Genomic DNA, 22,034 nt, shown 5'->3' with positions numbered 1-22,034 from the left:
GGAAGGCTCCTCCATCGACACCACCGCCATCTCCATCAACGCTGCTGTCTCCCATGAGGAGGGAGTAGTTCTCCATCGAGGCTCGGGGCTGTACCGGTAGCTATGTGGTTAATCTCTCTCCTATGTACTTCAATACAATGATCTCATGAGCTGCCTTACATGATTGAGATTCATATGAGTTTTGTATCACAATTCATCTATGTGCTACTCTAGTGATGTTATTAAAGTAGTTTTATTCCTCCTGCACGGTGTAATGGTGACAGTGTGTGCATCCGTGTTAGTACTTGGCGTAGGCTATGATTGTGATCTCTTGTAGATTATGAAGTTAACTATTGCCATGATGGTATTGATGTGATCTATTCCTCCTACATAGTGTGAAGGTGACAGTGTGCATGCTATGTTAGTACTTGGTTTAGTTGTATTGATCTGTCATGCACTCTAAGGTTATTTAAATATGAACATCGAATATTGTGGAGCTTGTTAACTCCGGCATTGAGGGTTCGTGTAATCCTACGCAATTAGTGGTGTTCATCATCCAACAAAAGAGTGTAGAGTATGCATTTATCTATTCTGTTATGTGATCAAAGTTGAGAGTGTCCACTAGTGAAAGTATGATCCCTAGGCCTTGTTCCTAAATACTGCTATCGCTGCTTGTTTACTGTTTTACTGCGTTACTACTGCTGCGTTACTACTGCTTGTTTACTGTCCTGGGCAAAGCACTTTTCTGGTGCCGTTGCTACTGCTCATATATATATTCATACCACCTGTATTTCACTATCTCTTCACCGAACTAGTGCACCTATTTGGTGTGTTGGGGACACAAGAGACTTCTTGCTTTGTGGTTGCATGGTTGCATGAGAGGGATATCTTTGACCTCTTCCTCCCTGAGTTCGATAAACCTTGGGTGATCCACTTAAGGGAAACTTGCTGCTGTTCTACAAACCTCTGCTCTTGGAGGCCCAACACTGTCTACAGGAAAAGGAGGGGGCGTAGACATCATTGGGCCTCCAAGAGCAGAGGTTTGTAGAACAGCAGCAAGTTTTCGGATCACCCAAGGTTTATCGAACTCAGGGAGGAAGAGGTCAAAGATATCCCTCTCAAGCAACCCTGCGATCACAATGCAAGAAGTCTCTTGTATCCCCAACACACCTAATACACTTATCAGATGTATAGGTGCACTAGTTCGGCGAAGAGATAGTGAAATACAAGTGGTATGAATGAATATGAGCAGTAGTAACGGCACTAGAAAATAGCTTGCTGCTACAACTGGCGTGTGGTTGATGGTGGGAATATTGCAGGCAGTACAGATGCAGTAGAACAGTAAACAAGCGATGATTGCAGTATTTGGGAACAAGGCCTAGGGATTATACTTTCACTAGTGGACACTCTCAACATTGATCACATAATAAAACCACTCTACACTCTCTTGTTGGATGATGAACACCACTAATTGTGTAGGGCTACAAGAGCACCTCAATGCCGGAGTTAACAAGCTCCACAATATTCGATATTCATATTTAAATAACCTTAGAGTGCATGATAGATCATTGCAATTATACCAAGTACTAACATAGCATGCACACTGTTACCATCATACTATGAAAGGAGGAATAGATCACATCAATACCATCATAGTAATAGTTAACTTCATAATCTACAAGAGATCATAATCATAAACTACGCCAAGTACTACATGATGCACACACTGTCACCATTACATCATGGAGGAGGAATAGAGTACTTTAATAACATCACTAGAGTAGCACATAGATGAATAGTGATACAAATCTCATATGAATCTCAATCATGTAAGGGAGCTCATGAGATCATTGTATTGAAGTACATAGGAGAGAGATTAACCACATAAAATGTGAACAAAACATGTAGGTATTGTCATAAAACAAGCATGGAACATCAGAAATTATAGATACGTTGGAGACGTATTAATGACCTTTGTCACATGATTAGTACCAACTTTCGTAAAAAAATTGAAGCTAACATTGTACAATAAAATAGGCCGATATTGTTGTATTTGAATGGCATTCTATTTTTTAGGAAGTAAAATGATGGTACCGTAATTCAAATGGAGGTACGTAGTTCCCCATGTTGGAACTTCTCAAACAACTTCATAAGATCAAATTTAATTACTTCCTAGAAATTTGGAATTAATCTGGACCCGTTGATTTATTTTCTTCATTTGCATAATAGCATCATGAACCTCCTTTTTGTCAATGTCTGCTGCAAGGATACCATTCTCCTATTCGGACAATTGCGGAATATCATAACTTTGACCTCTACCAGGGAAAAACTATTATGAGCCGGTGCCCCAAATAGTATTTCATAGAAGTCTGTTATGTACTTTTTTAAATTTTCTTGACCAATAATTGTCTCTTCATCTTGCTCTAATTGAAAGATTTTCTTTCGTCTATGTTTCCCATTAGCAATTAAGTATTTCGTGTTGTTACCCCCTTCTTGAATATGTTTAACCTTGGAATGTTGTGCCCATTTTGCCACCTTATCTCTACGTATTAGCCAATTTCTCATTTGCATCGATCTCTCATTACGTCTCTCTTTGAGACATCAAGAGGCACTATTTCGGCCTTGATATCTAAATTATCAATAATATCTAAAACTCGTTGTTTCTCTTTCTTGTAAAAACTACTTCGACTTTTTGCCCAGTCTCGTAGAAAAAGACGTAGGTGTCGGATCTTGTTATGCCATACATCGAAAGGCGGTGCTCCATGAGAAATAGAGGCCCATTTTTTGGCCACCATTTCAAACAAAAACTTCAGGGCGCAACCAAGATTACTCAAAAGATAAAGAAAACCTATTGCCCCAATGAGCTTGTTTACCGGAGTCCAAGAGAACTGAAGTGTGATCAGAGCCCTCCCATGTGAGGGCTATGACACTAACCAGAGGAAACTTTTGTTCCCATGAAGCCGTTGCTAGAATTGTATCTAGCTTCTCGTAAGTGGGATTTTCTCATTTGTTAGCCCAAGTGAATTGTTGTCTTGATAGAGCTAGTTCTCTTAAGTCAATACTCTCAATTATTGCATCGAAAATAAAAGTCCATCTAGCATTAAAATTATTATTATTATTATTATTATTATTATTATTATTCTCCTTTTGTCTACAGATGATATTAAAATCCCCACCAACTAGCATAGGTAGTGAATTATCATCACAAAAACGAACCAACTCAGCCAATAACTCCCCCTTCTAGGCATTTTGCGCTGCACCATAAACATCCACTTATGACCATTCAAAGTTATCAGATTTAGTGGATAGGTGAAACTTAACACAACTTTATCCCGAAAGAATATTTGTGACACTTAAAGTTTGTGTATTAAAACTGACAAGAATACCACCAGACCTACCTAAATATAGTCTAAACCACCGGAAGATAAATTTATGTGAAATAGTGTACAATGCAGTGTTGCTTTTTGCAATTAGCCATGATTATTATTAAAAGAACTAAGCCACTTCACCGCTTCTTAATTTGGCGGAGTGAATATTTAGAATCAAACTTACAAAAAAGAGAATGCTACAATATAAGTTTCAAAACTTAAGCTCTACAAAAAATTATCATATTCGTGAAACTTAAGGAGAGGCAAATTATTTCAGAAAAGTTAAACGGGTAAGTTCCAACTCAATATATATATCTGGGTGATATTTTATTCAGAATTTCACAAACCTTATACATACAATTTTTTGTAGGTTTCAAAAAATAGTACAAAGCTAGGTTCATTCTTTTTAACTGATAATCAGCTCAATTCTCACCCAGTTAAACCCACTTGCAATTCCCACCCAGTACGAATCAGGACGCATGTCTTAAGGTATTCCTCAATTTTAAGTGGGAAAATCAGTTGCAACTCACATGATGCAAATCCATCAATCATGGATGTGACCGAGCTCTAAGCTAATTCTCGATCGACCGGGAACAGCTAGCAAACCATTTTACACATATCCCTAGCATGATTATGTAGTGGTCCAATTTGTTTGCCATATGATGCGTTGCTGATTGATATTTACCGTGTACGATGGTGTGTTGTCCTTATTAAATGGTAGAATGCACATATCATGTTTGTTACTGATTTTTAACCAACTTGAGTTTATATTTTTCCTTGCCATAAAAATCTTCACTAGATCATTAGAATAAAAAATATCTTAGCGGTCCAATTTCTTTGCCATACGATGCGTTGTTGATTGATATTTATCTTGTACGACGGGGTGTTGTACTTATTAAATGGTGGAATCCACATATCATGTTTGTTACTAATTTTTAACCAACTTGAGTTTACATTTTTCCTTGCCATAAACATCTTCATTAGATCATTAGAATAAAAATATCTTGCTCAACAAGTACAAAAAATGATTATTTAATACTATCTTATAATATGTTTTTCCCAAATTATATATCCTTCTCTATGTTTGCAACAAAAGAATACTCTCTTAGACTCTTAGTGCACATCGTCATCTACTTTCATGCCATAATATATTGCTATTAAGATGAAACAAGTACGAAAGATTATTAGAATAAAAGATAGAGAAATTGTTGGTTTGTTCATATGCTAAATTAGACTTAGTTCAATGTATAAAATTTATACGAAACATTATTTCCCCTTCCCCGCTCTGAATTGGATCTGTGTGACATGAAATCAACGGTTTCAGAAACAATAAATGAAGATGATAAATATTTAATGTGTATAAAAATCTAAGGTGAGACTAAATTAAGCATATACTATTTAGATAAATTAAACAACCCTGTTAGTTTGCGCTAAGCTAAAATAGGACACTAACGCATAAACTCAAATTCCTATGAAGCTAGCTCCAGTGCACATGTCGATGAACGGTGAGCGGCCAACAAATAGGTAGAAACAACCAACCTAAACTAAAGGATCCTAAACTAGACCTGATAAATGCATATGATCATGTTTAGTAGATTTGTATGAATTTTATTTTATACATTATCGGTTTAAATACCATGGATTGTTTGGTGGTGAAAGGCGTGAAATAAAAAATTCTAATATTAGTAGAGGTAGTCGGAAGAATTCAGAAGAAGTATAGGACATCATGAAGCTAGTCCAAAAGAATTTTAGGAAAGTAGAGGGATATGCCAACTTAATCATGTTGGGTCATCATACTTGTATTTTTTGGCCAATAATGTTAGACATACACATGAATTTGTTACAAACTGGACTTGTATTTTTTGGCCAATAATGCTAGACTTACGGACCGGCTTATAAAATGTAGTGGGGGAACCCACTGTTCAGCTTAAAAAAGTATTTTGTGCTAGATTAATATTATAACAGTTTATATTAAAACATTTCCTATACGTTGATGTTCACATAAAATGAGCGGCGTTTTGTCTAACGAAAGTGTATGTGCCGAAGTAGGGGCGACAAGTCTGGAGAATTCAGGTTGTCGAAAAGACAAGGTCGAGAGAATTCAGAATTAGAGCATCTCCAGTCGGTCCCCCAATTCGGCATCCGGCGATGCCGTTTTGCCGGCCGAATGGGATCATCAATTTTTATGGGTGGGTGGTGTGTGTGTGTGTGGGGGGGGGGGGGGGGGTTTCGTAGACGCTTCCCCCAAACAGTCTCTCAAACCGGCGAATTTGAATATAATCATTCCCACCCACATTCATAGTAGATAAATAGTAAATTGTTGATGGCCTGCAAGAACACATGGTCGTTTTCGTGAAAGTATTATTTCTGGTTTATATATCGTATCCCAACGAGGAGCTTAGTATGATGTTTATCAACGGTGTTTCTGTCGCACTCAAGGTGTCACGAGTATTAGGTGAATTGACTGCAAGAATTGAAATGGAAAATGGTGAATATAAATAAGGGAGTTTTGAGTGTTGAAAGTGCAGTAAACTAAAGTGCATAAAGGTAGACATCTATTAGAAAGTAAAACGAGTTTCTGTAGATGAAAAAGTAGGTGCGGGGAGATTCCGTTCATGGTGATAGTGAATGTGCCTGGTGGAATAAATGTGATAAGTGAATATGATTCTTTCTATTTATATTTGAGTAGGAAAACAACTCAAAAGAGAGAAAGACTCCTCTTGATAGATTTCATCTTTCTCCAATGATCCTTCTGCCTTTTACCGAAGCCATGGTCAGCACATCTATTAAGGTGGTTAAACCAGATCAAAGCTTTAAGCTTGATGGTTCTTTGTGATTCCTCGAGTATTGCTAGATCCTCTTTGATATCGGCTGTGTCACTTCGGGGTAGCCGATTCACTAGCAAACAAGTTCATGTCTATAAGTTCTTGAGATCATGTTACCTGGATCCTTAAATTAGATAGCAACATTAGGTGCACATAGACATTCATTCTCATACATAATCATCTTAATCATAATTCACAAATAGATGGAATAGAATAGACACAACACATCTCACCAATCCCCTACATCTCTCACTCCTATGGGATCTACTCACACATGAGAGGAGAAAAGCACAATGATATCATAGCAATATAATGGAGTTCATCTCAACATTACCGTAGCAAGCCACAATAGTTGAAGATCAAATCAAATACAAACTAGGATGGAATAGAGGTTTCAATCCCTAATCTTACAAGTATGAATCCCTCTCTCTCAGTACAAGTGGGGTGTGATGGATGAGTGGATGATCTAGAGGGGGCAGATCTTCACTGGAATCAACGATGGTCTTCTTCTTATTCAGATCTGATCTCCTCTGTTCTCGTGTGAATGGTGGTTGCTGTGTCCAGTTTCTGTTGTTTTCCTCTTCACTAAAGTGTGTTGTATTGATTTGAGGAAGGCAGCGGTGCACAGTACGGGTGGTATGGTCGGCCCCGCCTGTACGGGTGCCCGCTAAACATTCTCGTGCGGCAGGATTGATTTGGCTTCAATAGGAAATCTTCATATTTTGTTGCAATCAGCTCATAAATGCCCTTCGTTTCTCTATAAGTGATGATTTCTTGAAGTACATAATTTAAAACAAGGTTTTACCTGGATTGCGATATTAACATTAGTTGAAACCAAGGTTGGAAAAATCGGTAGGCGTAAGCGAGGCGATTTCCATTCGCCTAGTGCCTAGGCGATGCTTAAGCGGCCTAGGCGCAGCCTAGGCGGACATAGTTTATACCATCAAGTGTGTATATGGGTTATTATATGCGAATAAACATTAATTTAGAGCATGTAAATGTGTAAATTTCTAACAACTACCTTGAAAATAATGCCCATCTAACTCGATCGTGAAGTATTGCATGATTTCTTAATGCGGAAGACAATTTCTTGGTTACACTGCCTAGACTTTCGCTTATGCCCTAGGCGAGGCGTTTGTCCATCGCCTAGTGCCTAAGCGTGCTTAAGCGGTGCCTAAGCGTCGCCTTGTCCAACAGAGGTTGAAACACAAAATCCAGTGAAACCAAGTGATAGGTAGTGAAGAATCCTCAGTAAAAGCATCAATATTTGGAGCTATCAATCTTCACATAAATTATAAGTACATAAAACTAGGCTCCTCCTTTGATCATCCATAAATGATCCACCGGATCTTCTTGAAGTTGGTAATGAGTCAGTTTGTCTCGGATTCCCCGACGCATGGCGATGAAGGGAGCAAAAGCAGGCGACACCTGGTGATCTACCTGCACAAGAGGACCATGTCGGTGCCATGGTTCAGTGTCATAAACTAGATTCTCCCTTTCACTCTTGATGATCATGTTGTGCAAGATCACGTAGGCAGTCATCACATCTGTCATCCGATCTTTTGACCATGTAAGAGCTGGGTACTCAGCAACGACAAATTGAGCTTGGAGCACACCAAATGCCCGCTTGATGTCCTTTCTGCAAGCCTCCTAACGCTGAACAAAACTAGCTCGCTTTCCCGAGTAGGCACTGAGATTGTCTTCAATAATGTTGCCCATTTTGGATAGATCCCATCTGCGAAGTAGTATCCCTTGTTGTACTGATGGCCATTAATCTCAGTTCACCGGAGGAGACTGCCCTTCAACAAACTTGGAAAACACGCGGGAGACGTTGATATCATTGTGAGATCCAGCCATAATGGCATCTTCCTCGTCGTCATTGTGTATATTTGGATCATGTTGTGCTCGTCGTCAGCGTAGTCGGCGGCAGCAGCAACCGCGGCCTCTCCCTCGAGGAACGCAGCCATCTCCTTGTCGTCTGAATCCATTCCGGCAATGCGCCGAACACCTCGCGGGCAGGACGGCGTGGGCGATAGCCGGAGCTGTTGGTGGACGCTACGGGGTGGCAGATCTATGGGTGTTAGTCGGGGGAGAGGTGGGGGGAATTGTTTGCCTAACGGCGCTGCCTTTCAAGTGGTGGGAACAGCGATGCAGCGAGGAGTGGCGAGGGGTGTTACCCACAGAAAATTGGGGAAAGGGAAAGTAAAGAGGCGACACAGGGCTTTTTTGGAGTTTGTCTGTCGACAACCCTAGCCCCCGACGTTTTCGCCTCCTGTCGGCGCCCCCGCTCGCCCTCCTGTGGGTTGGGAGTGGGCTGGGAGCACCGGCAGTTGGCTTGTGCCGACCTAAAAAAAAAATTAGAAAGGTCGACTAAAAGCAAAATAAGCTGCGGCGCCCCACAGCCGTTTAGGAGATAGCACGTAGTAGTTGGAGCTACAAGCCTGCAGCTGTACGCGATCACGCCGCAGGCCCTTGGTGTGGGCCTTTCTTGGGCTACACTCTCATCTTGGATATGACCCTGGAGGCCTGTCCACAGCAAGATTGGCGGCATCGTGGCCTGCAACGGCAAACGGCAGCTCCTCCTGCAGCTGTCCCCTGTGGGCTGTGGCTGGCCCAGCTCCGTCTCTTTCGACTGTCGCCCGAGCAACAAACACTGCCAGTCCTATACACCGACCAGGTCGGTGCCGATGCGGTTGCCGCACACCCTGGTCGGGTATTGGGCCTGGCCCATTTAACATTTTTTCGATTTCGCTTTCGTTTTCTCTTTTTTTTTTCTTCTGTTTTCTGTTTTCTTTTCTTTTCTTTCTGTTTATTTTTTTTGTTTAAATTGAAAAAGTCTATATACGAAAAATGTTTAAATTTAAAAAAGTTCAAATTTGAGAATTAATAAAATTCGAAAATTGTTCAAATATGAAAACTGTTCAAATTCAAAAATTGTTCAAATATAAAAATCGTTCATATTCAAAATTTGTTCAAATTCGAAAATTGTTCTAATATGAAAATCGTTCAAATTCGAAAATTGTTCAAATATAAAATTTGTTCAAATTCAAAAATGTTCAAATTTTGAAATTGTTCATAGAATTTTTTTTTTCAAATTAAAAAAATTTCAAATCTGAAAAATGTTCAGATTTTTAAAAAGTGATTTCTTCTTAATTTGAAAAATATTAAAATTTGAAAAATGTTCAGATTTAAAAAAAAGATGTCTTTTAAAAAAGAAAACAAACAGCAGAAAACAAAAAGAAACGAAAAAAAACGGCTTACCTGTTGTTGGGCTGCGGCCCAGTTGGTAACGCGGGGCGCGCGGGGGTGTGCGGTAACCCGATCGGCACCGACCAGCTCGGTGGGTAGCACCTCCCAACAAACACCCTGGGCTGGCCTGCAACCATGATTCCAAAGAGCTCTACTACTTGCTTGACGATTGCATGTAGGTGGATGCGCCATCGGCCTGAAAGAGATGTAGGCGGTTGAATTTGATCTAACGTTTACATCGGCGACAGAGAAAAGCATACGTATACCGATCCTCCCCTCCTGTCTGCATGATATATGGATCCTTCGTCGCTGTCCATCAGTTGGCCGTGTAGTTTGTTCTCGACTTGAAAGAAGCAGAGCACCTTACTCTCCAGAACCATCACCAGCTATTCCTGTGCCTGAAAGATATGCACCAGCTGTATATATTCGTTTCCTTGGTTTATTTCCTCTACTGTAAGTGTTAGAGTATATCACGTCTAGGCTATATTAGGCAGTTTAAGATTGTACTCCAATTCTATCTCTACTAGGCTTCTTGCCCTCCAAGTCTCTAGTACTATATAAACAGCCCAAGAGGCTCAATGTAATCATCAATTACCGCATATCAATACAACGCAGTCTATCATGGTATCAGAGCGGTTCTTTCTGCGACCTAGGGTTTAGCCACCCACCGCTTCCGCCGCCCCCGGGGAGATCGATCTCCATGATCTCCGCCGGGGGCATCCGATCTCGTTGCTAAGTTTTTCTTTAGATTAGTTTCGTAGTTTAGCAAATTTTGTTTCAGATCTATTTCTTTCTCTATTTTTCTTTAGCCACCAAATAGTCTGCTCGCCATGTTGTCATCACGCGCCTCTACTCCAACCTCGGCGTTGACTCATCTCTGAAAAATCCCCGGCAATGACCGTGCCAAGGAGGCTCCACGCGGCGCCCTAAGGGACACCTTCATGCGCCGTTGCCGACTTCTCCGACCGCACACCGCCACCATGTCGGATCATCTTCGCCAACGCCAACCGGGACACCCGTCCCAAGTATGCGCCTCGCCATCAACAAAGGGCCGCAACATCGTCGCTGGTCATCATCGCCAACCACCATCTCCACCAACAACTCTGCCGCACGTACTGCATCGTCGCCGTCATCACCAATCAAGGTCTTCGTCAACGCCAACGGGTTCTGCGTCGCCACGCTCCTGCATGTAGATGAATAAAACGGGTTCGATCCCCGACATCTACTACCGCTACAGTTCAATCGCCATCGACAACCACCTCGTCATCTTCGTCCACAATGACCATACCGCCAGAGTTGCAGTCTAATTTTTTGTTTGCACCGCATGTGCTCAATTTTCTTCTTGCAACCACTTCGTCTACTTCGGCGCATACGGCGCGCAACCGACCGTACACGGAGGCCTTCTCTGCTACTCCATCCAACTCTGGCGTGCATGGTTCATGGTGGTCCCTGTCTTCGCACGCCCGGTACCGGCAACACCGGCGCGTGCCTTCGTCCCCGACGCGCTCCCGAGCCCGGCAAGTTCGGCGCGGCGTGTCGCCTACCTCAACTACCACAAATCCAGCTACGTCTACCTCGAGTTGACTACCGCTGCAACCGCCTTTTATTTTATCACTATGGCGACTTCCCCCGGGCTCAAGACGACACCGACCACAACAACATCAACATCAACAACTTCATCAACGGCGATTAAATCACACACGGCTCCATCGACCGCGACTACAACGCCACAGCTGCGGCTACATCGACATCGGCATCAAGGGCTATCATCCACCGCCCCCCTCTCCAGTCGGCGCCTTCGGCTTATGCTCCAGTCGGACCGTCCGCGACGCTCTTGCTGTATTCGCGTCACTACCGATCCGACTGCGGGGGGGTGTTAGAGTATATCACGTCTAGGCTATATTAGGCAGTTTAAGATTGTACTCCAATTCTATCTCTACTAGGCTTCTTGCCCTCCAAGTCTCTAGTACTATATAAACAGCCCAAGAGGCTCAATGTAATCATCAATTACCGCATATCAATACAACGCAGTCTATCAGTAAGAAAGCGTGAACATGCCTTTTCCTGTCTTCGCGGGAAGCCGGGAGGTGCTAGAGAACATACACACCACATGTTATTTTCTAGGACGCAACTAATTTTTGGTGGACCAAAAATTAAGTTAATTATAGTTAGATGTCATCATCCTATTTTATGTGCAGTTTATGTGCAATATTTTGGTGTTGCTACATGTGCAACCTCATTTGAATTTCTTTGGTGTGTGAATCACGAGGAAAATTCAGTGCCTCTGGAGTTGACCGAGCTCTAAGTTAATAACTAGATCAGCCGTGAACTAGCAACCCCGCATTTTCTAATACAAACCGAAATATTGTGAGATCTAGAGACTAGAGGTGCAAACTTTTAAGACTTTTTTTTTTCTAAACTAAGGGGTAAGAAGTTTCATGTGGCTTTCCATTTAAGCGAGATGAGTTCTCGAATCAAGGTGGGTAGGTTCACAACCATGTGTGCCTACCCTTGCTCCACAGGAGAGCTCTCGAGTTTTTTGAATTAAATTTGCACATAGTTTTGTTTTGCCAACCGAAGACATTGAAAGTTGAGATTTTGCGAGGGAGGAAATAAAGGCGAGGCAGAGGGTGGAGGGTCGTACAATGTATTTGTGGAATGAAGGTATAGTAGTTCCATCCTACCTATGTATGCTCAAAGAACTAGATCATTGATCTCGATCTTAGACATTCACCCTAAGGCTAGGAAAAAAAAACTATAATCCCTTCCCTTTCCCAATTTCATATCATTCCTTGTCGAGAATGAATTATATGATCACTTTTAGCGATCAACTACCGGATTCAAGAAGTGTGGGGTTGAGTCCATTTTCAAAATATCGTTTCCTACGATGCTTGCTTGAGCAGTGGCTGCATAAATTACCAGTGTGTTGTATGGCGTCGGATTGGGTCGCTTGGGTGGTAGGGTTATTTGGCTCGGTTGTTGTGAGGTCATGGGGTCGGTTAGTGTGCGCTGCAAAGGTTTCCGTAAGCCGGACTGACGGCTCTCGGAAACCGTTTTGGTGTTGTAGGATATCAATTTGGTTGCTTGGTTGATAGAGTCATGAGCTCGGTGTGTAACCTTAGGGCTAGATTGTGTGCATCGCAGGTGTATCGATTTTTGCTTAATTTTACTTAATGAAAAGGCAGGGATTCTGCCGATTGTTCGAAAAAATTACAAGGCACTTCACATTCTCACAAGCAAAGGTGTTGAATTGAAAAATATAAAATTGTCAAATTTGCATGTATCTTGTCCTTTCCTTGAGCAAAAGCTCAGTGGTCAAACAACTACTTAAGGTTGAATGCTAGGCTCTTGTGTTGTTAGTTAAGTGATAATGTATTACCCAGTCTTGACAATATCACCTTTTGGGCTACGATCCAACATTGAACATTCAATCTTTTGCATTATTTGCGTGACCATTTTGGATGACCTCCTCAACAAACTAAATTAATGGCACAAGTTCCTACTGGAAGAACAAACTTAGCCCCTACCGCTGTAAAATTAATAAACCTGCATTAAAAATAATGTCCAAACTATATATCGAGCCCAAGATCACCATCACCACAGCTCAAATTGTCAAAAGTATAGGAAAACCAGATCTTGATACTCTTGCTTGCTGCTCCTTGAAGCAAGCCGGGCCGGGAGCTGCTAGCTATCAGGTAGTTAGCCTGTTCCACCATGGCAACTCACACCTCATCAGGGTTTGGTGCCCTGTAACTGCGACGACACTTACCCCCACAAACCCTACACCCACCTAGCTTATACCTCACTCTTTCTCGTCCTTCCCAACTAGACCATCTTGTTATAAGCCATGCACGGCGTCTCTCAGATCACTCAATCGCACTGAGAGCTGCACTCCGGCCTGGCCCCGTCATCCACGTTTAACTGTAACTACACCATGCAAGCCATGCAGAGACTTGTTCTGCTCATTCTATCAGTGGCGATCACGGCGTCGGCGCAGGGTCCTGCTGCTGTGGCGCCCGCCGCCCCGACGACACCGACCCCGGCGGCGCCAACAACGCCGACCCCTGCGGCCCCAGCACCGGCGGCCGGGACGACGAACATCACGGGGGTCCTGGCCAAGGCCGGGCAGTTCAACACATTCATCCGGCTGCTGCGTTCGACGGGCGTGGCGACGCAGATCGACAGCCAGCTCAACAGCAGCTCCGGGAACGGGCTGACGGTGTTCGCGCCCACGGACAACGCCTTCACCTCGCTCGCCTCCGGCACGCTCAACTCGCTCTCGGACAGCCAGAAGAACGCGCTGGTCCAGTACCACGTCCTCTCCACCGCCATCCCCATGTCGCAGTTCGACACGGTGAGCAACCCGCTGCGGACGCAGGCCGGGAGCAGCTCGCCGGGAGAGTACCCGCTCAACGTCACCTCCACGGGAGGGCAGCAGGTCAACATCTCCACCGGTGTCGTCAACGCCACCGTGGACAACACGCTGTACACCGGCGACCAGCTCGTGGTGTACCAGGTGAGCAAGGTGCTGCTGCCTATGGCCATCGCCGGGACGCCCGCGCCGGCCCCGGCGCCGCTCGCACCCACGAAGACCAAGGGGAAGACGCCGGCGTCGTCCGTGGCGGACGCACCCGAGGCGGAGGCGTCCACGGACGTGTCGCCCGCGCCGGTGAGGGTGGTCACCGGGGGTGGCGTCGCGGTGGCACATGTTCTGGCTTTGGCGTGCGTCTGGTGGGGTCTGTGATGGCGCCAGATGGAAAATGCTAGTCGTACGTGACGTCTCGATCCACATCGATATTTTTTGGGCACATTTTGAAGTTGTTGGCTTTTTTTTTTTTTGCTTATTCCACATCATTAATATCACCGTACTCTATTATTGCCAGGGGCATGTAAAGTGAAATCCGTTATTACTGTCAATTTTTTTATGTAATATATTGAGTAAGTTTCATTTTTCTATAGCTTTCATGTGGCAAAGTACATATTCATTTTCTAGAAACTCAATTTGGCTCCCATGATCTCTCTACCATAAAAATATATTTCCAAGTGTTAATTTTTTTTGACAAAAAAACTTACATGTATATGTCCATAATATATGTGTGTTCGTTAAGTTTCATGAAAAAATAATATTTTTTGTAGTCTACATGAAAAAGATAAAAAAATTATTTGTGACAAGTCTTTGTTTTAGCACTGAATTTTGTCTTTTTACACACGTCACACGACAAGTCGATTTTTCATGAAACGAATTTGTGAGCGAGTAGCACATGAAGATGTACGTGCAAAATTTTTGTTTCAAATTTTTTAACTTTTCAAAATATGTCTAACATGCATTTCAAACTCCCATGTGCCAAAACATCACTCCTTTTTTTTCATTTGAAACATGGAACTCATGACCCTTAATAATGAAACCCAAACTTGCAAACCAAACTTACGTACAACTTTGATGAAACCGGCCTGGAGAATTAGCCATGCATTGACATGACTTTGAGATATACCCGAACTTGCACATTATGTAGAACTACACGAATTGATGAAACCAAGGGTCAACGGAGAGTTAGCTTAACACATTATGAGAGATGTTGAAGCTTCGGCCAAATGACTCAACCAAATCTCAGTTACAATCCACTTGAAACTCCCATGATCACAGATCACGACATAAAATCCAATGGTCATGAACATTATTTTACAGTTGCGGCCTACTTGCAACTGAATAAATAAGTTGCAATTCACGTGCACCTGGAAAAAAACTCGTTTGTGACTTACTTGTAACTGGAGAAGTTTCAGTTGCGACTCATTTACAACTGGGAAAAAAATCAGTAGTGATCCACTTGCCAACAGTTGCGAACACTTTTAATCCCATGTACACATGCTTTCTTTACATAAAAATATATATTAAAAAATTCTGGATTTTTGTGTGTGTCCGTATACCTATATCTGTGGAAAGAGTGATTCTATTGATTGATTGTTGGGATATATATAGCCCCACATCAATTGCGGTTTACAAGGCAACGTTTATTGTATGAGCAGAGATGATTGACGTTTAGATAACGCTACATGTTAATTGCAAGGTAATGGCAAAGCTAACAGCTTGTTAACCTAAGGGCATGTACAATGGTAATGACTCTGCTATCTGCAAGGGATAGTTATAGGTGATTTTGGTGATGTGGAGGAAAGAGAATGATGAGAGAGAGGGATGGAGGCTGTATGTGAAGTTATAGACGATCTGTAGGCTTCTCACAGACGACTTACAGACATCATTTTTGTTGTTATGTGAATGTCTATAACTTATACTCACACATGGTTATGGCTAAAAATAGATAGCTTACAGACAGATTATTGTAGACATTGTCTATACTATTGTCTATATATGACATAAAATGCTATTACAACAACCCATCTGATTGGCCATTGGTAAGAACCGTGATATAAGGAGATTCAGTAAAGGTTGAAGATTTGATCTCACTCGACTACCTTGGAAAAGCTGGAAACGAGATTATCTCAGCCACGATACGCGACGTCCTTCGTACAACGGGGAAAAGGTTGTCTATAGGTAGCAATTTCTGCGGAGTAGATTGACTGTAATTATACAGACGTGCGTCTTCTCTCTCATCTCTCTCTCTCTCTCTCTCTTCCACGTCGTTCAGATTTCCTATATTATTGATTTTACAGAGAGCTCATTACTGTTGTACATGCCCTTAAGACATCTACAATGGTGATGATTTAACTTTCTGCAAAGACTAGTTGTAGGTGATTTTGATGATGTGGAGAAAATAGAATGATGAAAGAGAGAGCTATAAAGTTCTAGACAGTCTGTAGTCTTCTTACGGATATCTTACAAACATCACTTTTGTTGTTGTATGAACGGCGTCTTTAATTTAAACTCACACGTAGATATGGCCAAAAATAGACAAATTACAGGCAGATTATTGTATATATCATTATTTATACTACGCATATGACATGGAGTAATTATACAAACCCAAATTGTCTAAACCAATGTACCCTAAGTCCGCTAACTTAACTCTGACACAAGAGACTCAAAACACATTCGTCAAAAGTAAATACGCATCCGCTGCCTTTCCTCATTTTTTTTTTGATGATTTCAACGGAGTTGCTACGTTGTGCGAACCACACATACATGACCAAAGCTATGTGTTGGTATGCGCCTTCTTTTTGGCACCGTTCCTCATTTATTTAGAACTCGCTTACATGTATGTAAGCTTTGCCGAGTAGATACTATTCTTATTTGACAATTTCGACATGACGCTGGTATTTTTATCGCAATATATTATAGTACCAACGAGCAAGCATCAGAGGCATTTGCTGACATTTCTTCATCCGTGTTTGACCTTTCCAGTTTACTCCCTAGCTAGGAGTATGAAATTTCTCCGCCGCCTCCATTGCAGTGAAAGCACAGCCCGCCGCGCTCCGAACATCTGCCTCTAACTCGTCCGCGTCCCTTATCCGAGCGAACCTCTGCTTCCACAGGTTCCAGCGCTCCGGGCAAAAACCATCTGCTCCTTTCGTCTTCCTCTTCAACTTGACTATTTCCTCCTTGCACAGTCTCCAGAGTGGACCGGCTGAGGCACCAACGACCTCCTCGTCTCGTCCATACAGACGATTGCCGGCGAAGATGATCCATGCCGCGGCGCTCTTCACCATGTAGCCCTGCACAGCAGCTGGATCGTCGTTGATCTCATCCGGAGCACCTCTGACCGGCGTCATGGAGCCCTCGAGCGCCTCCACCAGGGTCCACAGCGCCCACAAGCACCATCCCTCCACCTCGATGACTCCCAGACCTGCCGCTCTCGCCGCGTAACTCTGCAGGTTCAAGAACCGCTGCTTCCTGCCCTCTTCATCTCCTGCTCCGGGGTCTGCACACGCGCAAGGATCGGAGCTTGGTCAGCCACCCATCAATGGTGGACGCACGCGAAATCGAAGTCTGAACAGCAAGGAAAAAAGCGCGTTACTTACCATCGTCGAGGGCCTCGCGGTAGGAGGGGCCGAAAAAGGGCATGTCTCGCCACTGCTCCAGGGTTCCACCGCCCCATGACTTGCCGAGCTTCACGGATTTGGTTGGGAGATCGTGCAGAGCCTGAAGCGTGCTTGCCAGCCTCTCAGCCTCCGGGCTGTTGTGTGGCACTTGGCGCGACAGGTCGTGCATCAAGGTCCAGAACCACCACAGGAAACCCTCTGCGCTATCATCGGCTTCTGCGGAGTAGTTCTCATCGAACAGGGCATCAAGTGCGGCGGCGGCTTCGACGGGCGTCTTTGCTCCGTCGACGGGCAGCGTCGAATTGAGTATCTCGATGACCCGCGGCGCGAAGTAGACCGCGCCTCCATAGTCAAATTCCAAGCGAAGCTCAACGACGGGCGGCATGGTGGTAGTTGCGAGAATGAATGGTGAGGAACAACCGACTGGGCCTCTAAGAGCAGAGGGTAGATGTATAGATAATCATGGACGCTCATCGTTGATTCAAGGTTGTTGAGCCAACACGGCGCGCTCGGCCGGCGAAGTTAATACGGACGGGTTTGGTATTCTGGGCACCTCTTCGCATTGGGGCATACTTTTTCAGCTGTTTGGGTGCCCAGTCGTCTCCGCGTTCTTAATACCACCTCTTTGTTGAACTTTCCTGCGCTGGTAAACTGGTATTCGTAGTAGCTGAGGATTATGATCTACGGTCTACCATTTGTACTGTAGTAGTTAGCGATGAATTCATGAACTGCTAAGGTTAATGTGCAACTGATGAACTGTGATTTTCGTGTTATGGGAGGTAATAGTATGGCAATGTTATCTATGTAAAGAAAAGGTGAACTTACGCTTGCTGAATGGTACTATACATGTATAGTTTCATCTCCATCAACATTTGGGTTGGTTGACTACATGCAAACAAACAAAAGTGCCTTTTTGACTTAAAACATGCAACCTAGCAACCAAGCAACTAGTGGGTCTCGCAGCAAGAAATAATTCTAACTACACCCAAACCCTAATGCGTTCAAGATCTATCCATGTATTAATGCAGTAAAGGATGTGATATCGAAAACGTCCGCTAGAACATGAACGATGTAGTCGAACAGGCGACGCCGACCTTAGGGTCGTGAAGACGTCCTCTCCCCGACGTCAAGTACCGCAAATGCAGCACCTCGTAGTTTCAGACACGTACGGTGCTCAACGACGCTCCCGGCTCTGTTCCAGCAAAGTTGCGGAAGTAGATCTTTTGGATCCCTGGCAGCGCTCCCGCGAATCGGGTGGAGTTTTCTCCAACCTATGCAGTTCTTCGGGAAATCGCACGGAGTCGGAAACTACAGAGAGATTTTCTCCAATTAATTGTGTATTTAATTGACCCCAATTGGCCTATATATATAGGGGAAAGGGGAACTAGGTTTCATAAGGGGGCAAGGTCGGACGGAGGGAGGAGAGGAGGTGGCAGCCTTGTCTCGTGGCCGCTTTTGGTGGGCTGGCCCACTTGGCCGGGCTAGCCCCCCACCCTTTTTTTCTTTTTCCCCCTCTTCTTTTTTCTTTTATTTGGCTTCTTCCGGGGAGCCTAACAAAATAGGGATGCCATTTAATTAAAATAAATTAATATATTTATATAATTAAATATATTTTAATATAATGATTCATCTAATCAAATATTAAACACATCCTTAATTGTCTATTAGTCTGAGACACCTCCCGAACTATTCTGAACCTCTTTCAGATTTCACGGGGACCCTATTCCAGATATATCTCTCAACTCCGATGAATCCAAAAACATCTGTAGTTTTGTTGAACCCTTAAGTGTGTTACCCTACGGTTTGTGAATAACATAGCTATAAAACGGCGACTAGGTCACCGACCATATGATCACTAGGGAGGTCTGGAGAACCATTGCGATCACTATGAATTCCACGAAGATATGATCGTCGGTTGAACCTATGCATATAGTCTTACTCCTTTGTTCATTCGATACCGGCACTTGTCCGAGACATGATCATCGGTATCACAATATCTAGTTCGATCTCGTTACCGACAAGGCTATTTGACTCGTTCACATGTGATTATATCTCCATGACTTAGTCATTAGCTGCGGAGCTTTCATGGATCAATAAATACATGCGTCAAGCAGAATTTCGTCTAGGCTCGAGAGGGACCCTAGGACCGCCTCCTTTATTGAAACCGAGCCAGTAGCCCCCACGCCACCCACCGACAACCTGTAGGATCCACTCCCAAGAGAATAACAAGACAAGCGAAGATGATGCCTTCGATAAGGTAATGACGCCAAAAGATGGCGCCATCGTCAGCCATAACCGAAGGCGAGGCGCGGCTTTCACTGGCTGCCATGTCACCCCAAACTTGTCGGCGAGACCACCCGGTCGACCACCTCCGGCAGAGAAGGAACCACCACCACCATGTCGGGGACAGTTGCCCTAGCGTCCTCGTGACACGAGCATGGCCCGGCATATCATTTGCGAGCCACCTTTGAGGGTGACACAAAGCAGCAAGCAACTGTCCCGCAGCCCGTCTAGGCCAATCTGGCTTAGATCGGGGCCCGGAACACCACCTCCACCTGTTTCTGTCGACCGCCGGCCGCCGCCATCCATGACACCACAGTCGACACCGGCAAGGCGCGGGCACTAACGTCATCACGAGAACGAGCCTCTGCGCCGAGTCGTAATCGAGGTAACCGCCGACGCCGCTGCTGCCACGCCACTAGAGCTTTTCCCGGCGGCACCCAGGGCAGCGGTGGCGGGAGGGTAGGCCGAGGAGGGGCGGGAGGTTAGGGAAGGGCTGAGGCCGCCCGGCGCGGCGCCGCGCCGCGCGGATGCGGGAGCCTGTCAGAAGTGTCTCTCTTTGCCATGAAACCCGTCGCTAGGTATTGGGTTTGCTTGTGCGAATTTATGGTAGGGTAAGAAGCTTCCATGTCGAATGGCATATGGGCCTAGTTTCAGACAAGGTTGTTGTCAATTTATATATATTATTCGAGAAGACAGCCTCAACTGCACTCTTGAATTTTGTGGCAGGTGAAACTAAAATTGTGGTATCGAATTTTCTGTCGGAAGAAACTAGAATTGTTGTATCGAATTTTTTGCACACTACATATATGGTATTAGCTAGCTAACTTTCGAGAAGTGTCTTTAGTTCACAAGCTGTATCGTAAAATTTTAGATAATATATACTAGTTTTTTTTTCAAATATGAAAAATGGAGATATTCTATGATTGTTTTTTGCAAGCATGCAAAATCGCAATGAGAAATTCTTTAAATGATGGGTTACATAAAAAATGATAAAATCTGATAGATTTCTGCATTCGAAAGTATGCATACTAAAATACAATTTTTCCCATTTTTGTGTAGCTTCGAATACAAAGTATTTGAACCTAATATTTTACAGTTCCTGGGATACATACATATATTCCCATTTCTTTGGAAACTTGAAACTATGTTGGAACCACAAATAAAAAAAAACTATGAAACACAACACTAACGTAAACGTTCATAAATACACTCATACAATCATTTGTATAGACGTACGCACACACTATGCCGCTATGAGCACTTCCTCTCACAGACCGAGTTTCAAGACTAATCCGACGAGTCTTTGAGATTGATGATAGATGGAGCCACAAATATCCGCTCTTTTTCTTTGCATTAAAAAATTAATGATGTAAACTATTGATCGATGGATACGTAAACCCTCCCTGATTAGGACAGGACGGAAAACTCAGAAATTTCATATGCCGAGCTGAGCAACATTTTAGATCGTTATTATAGACGGGCCAAACGAGCTGAGTTTATGACTCGTTAAGCTTGTCTTGTGTATATGTAATCAGCAGTTATACTAACTAGCACAAAACCCGTGTGTTGCTCCGGCGCCATAATTTACACATGTTACATTTAAATTTATGTATTTATACAAATTATGTGCCCACTTAATGACACTATCGCTTCCAAAAATCGATCATGTTTTGTATTTTTAGAGAAATATGTTTACATACCACTTTTTTACTATTGGATTATGCGATTGGGACAGGAAGAAATATGTATAAAACACACCACTTTGCTACTTCCTAGATTAAATAAAGAGTGATGTGTAAAAGCCGACATCTCTGTGACTCCTAGCAGACTAACAAATGATGCTGCACATGTAGTCAACTTACAATGCAATGCATATAGCTGAGTCTTTTGTTACCCCTGTTGTATCATCGAAATGATTTTCACGTTATTTTTTCCAAACACTCATACATTAATAGAGTTTAGAATTGCAAAGTCTTTTACAGTCACGTCCATCCATCGGCAGTTGCAAAAAGTTTGGCTAGCTAGGCTAGCTTGCGAGCCTTGTGTTCTCTTACTATTTTGTCTAGATCCTACATTTAGGAGCAGGAGATTTAGCTTGTTTAATACATCTATTTTGGAGTTTCCTTCACGTGCTCCATCAGGAGCAGCTTGGCTATTGCCTTCACCTTCAGAATCACTATCGAGTAGTCAAAGTTTACATGGCAGATATTCAGACAGTAAGCCCTCGCCGGTTCTAACCACCACTGTCTCCTCCCTTCCCTTGGCCATCTATCGCACCTTCCTTCTCCCGCGAGTTGAACAGCGCAAGAACAACAATCTTTAGCCACTCGGGCATTTT

The 22,034-nt window shown here is 43.4% G+C and overlaps 2 protein-coding genes across 2 annotated transcripts; one reads left to right on the top strand and one right to left on the bottom strand.

Moving 5' to 3' along the window:
- The first annotated feature begins 13,277 nt into the window (after positions 1-13,277).
- LOC127341309 (fasciclin-like arabinogalactan protein 11) lies at positions 13,278-14,379 on the top strand. Its single transcript, XM_051367118.2, has one exon. The coding sequence runs from the start codon at positions 13,356-13,358 to the stop codon at positions 14,163-14,165; it is 810 nt and encodes a 269-aa protein (XP_051223078.1). The 5' UTR covers positions 13,278-13,355; the 3' UTR covers positions 14,166-14,379.
- Positions 14,380-16,335: 1,956 nt separating this feature from the next.
- On the bottom strand, positions 16,336-17,976 carry LOC127341310 (uncharacterized). The gene is made up of 3 exons (XM_051367119.2): positions 17,393-17,976; positions 16,599-17,292; positions 16,336-16,494 (listed from the first exon to the last, which is right to left on the bottom strand). The coding sequence occupies exons 1-2, from the start codon at positions 17,796-17,798 to the stop codon at positions 16,784-16,786; spliced, it is 915 nt and encodes a 304-aa protein (XP_051223079.1). The 5' UTR covers positions 17,799-17,976; the 3' UTR covers positions 16,336-16,494; positions 16,599-16,783.
- Positions 17,977-22,034: the final 4,058 nt, after the last annotated feature.

This window comes from Lolium perenne, chromosome 3 (assembly GCF_019359855.2).
Source record: "Lolium perenne isolate Kyuss_39 chromosome 3, Kyuss_2.0, whole genome shotgun sequence".
In the NCBI taxonomy this organism is placed as follows: Eukaryota; Viridiplantae; Streptophyta; class Magnoliopsida; order Poales; family Poaceae; genus Lolium; species Lolium perenne.
This window is presented reverse-complemented; position numbering and strand designations above follow the sequence as displayed.

Excerpts from the sequence above, each read along its gene's own strand:
- LOC127341309 (XM_051367118.2), top strand. The coding sequence starts at position 13,356 with ATGCAAGCCATGCAGAGACTTGTTCTGCTCATTCTATCAGTGGCGATC.
- LOC127341310 (XM_051367119.2), bottom strand. The coding sequence starts at position 17,798 with ATGCCGCCCGTCGTTGAGCTTCGCTTGGAATTTGACTATGGAGGCGCG. Across the intron at positions 17,293-17,392 it reads CCGCGAGGCCCTCGACGATG|ACCCCGGAGCAGGAGATGAA; the intron begins GTAAGTAACGCG and ends GCGCGTGTGCAG.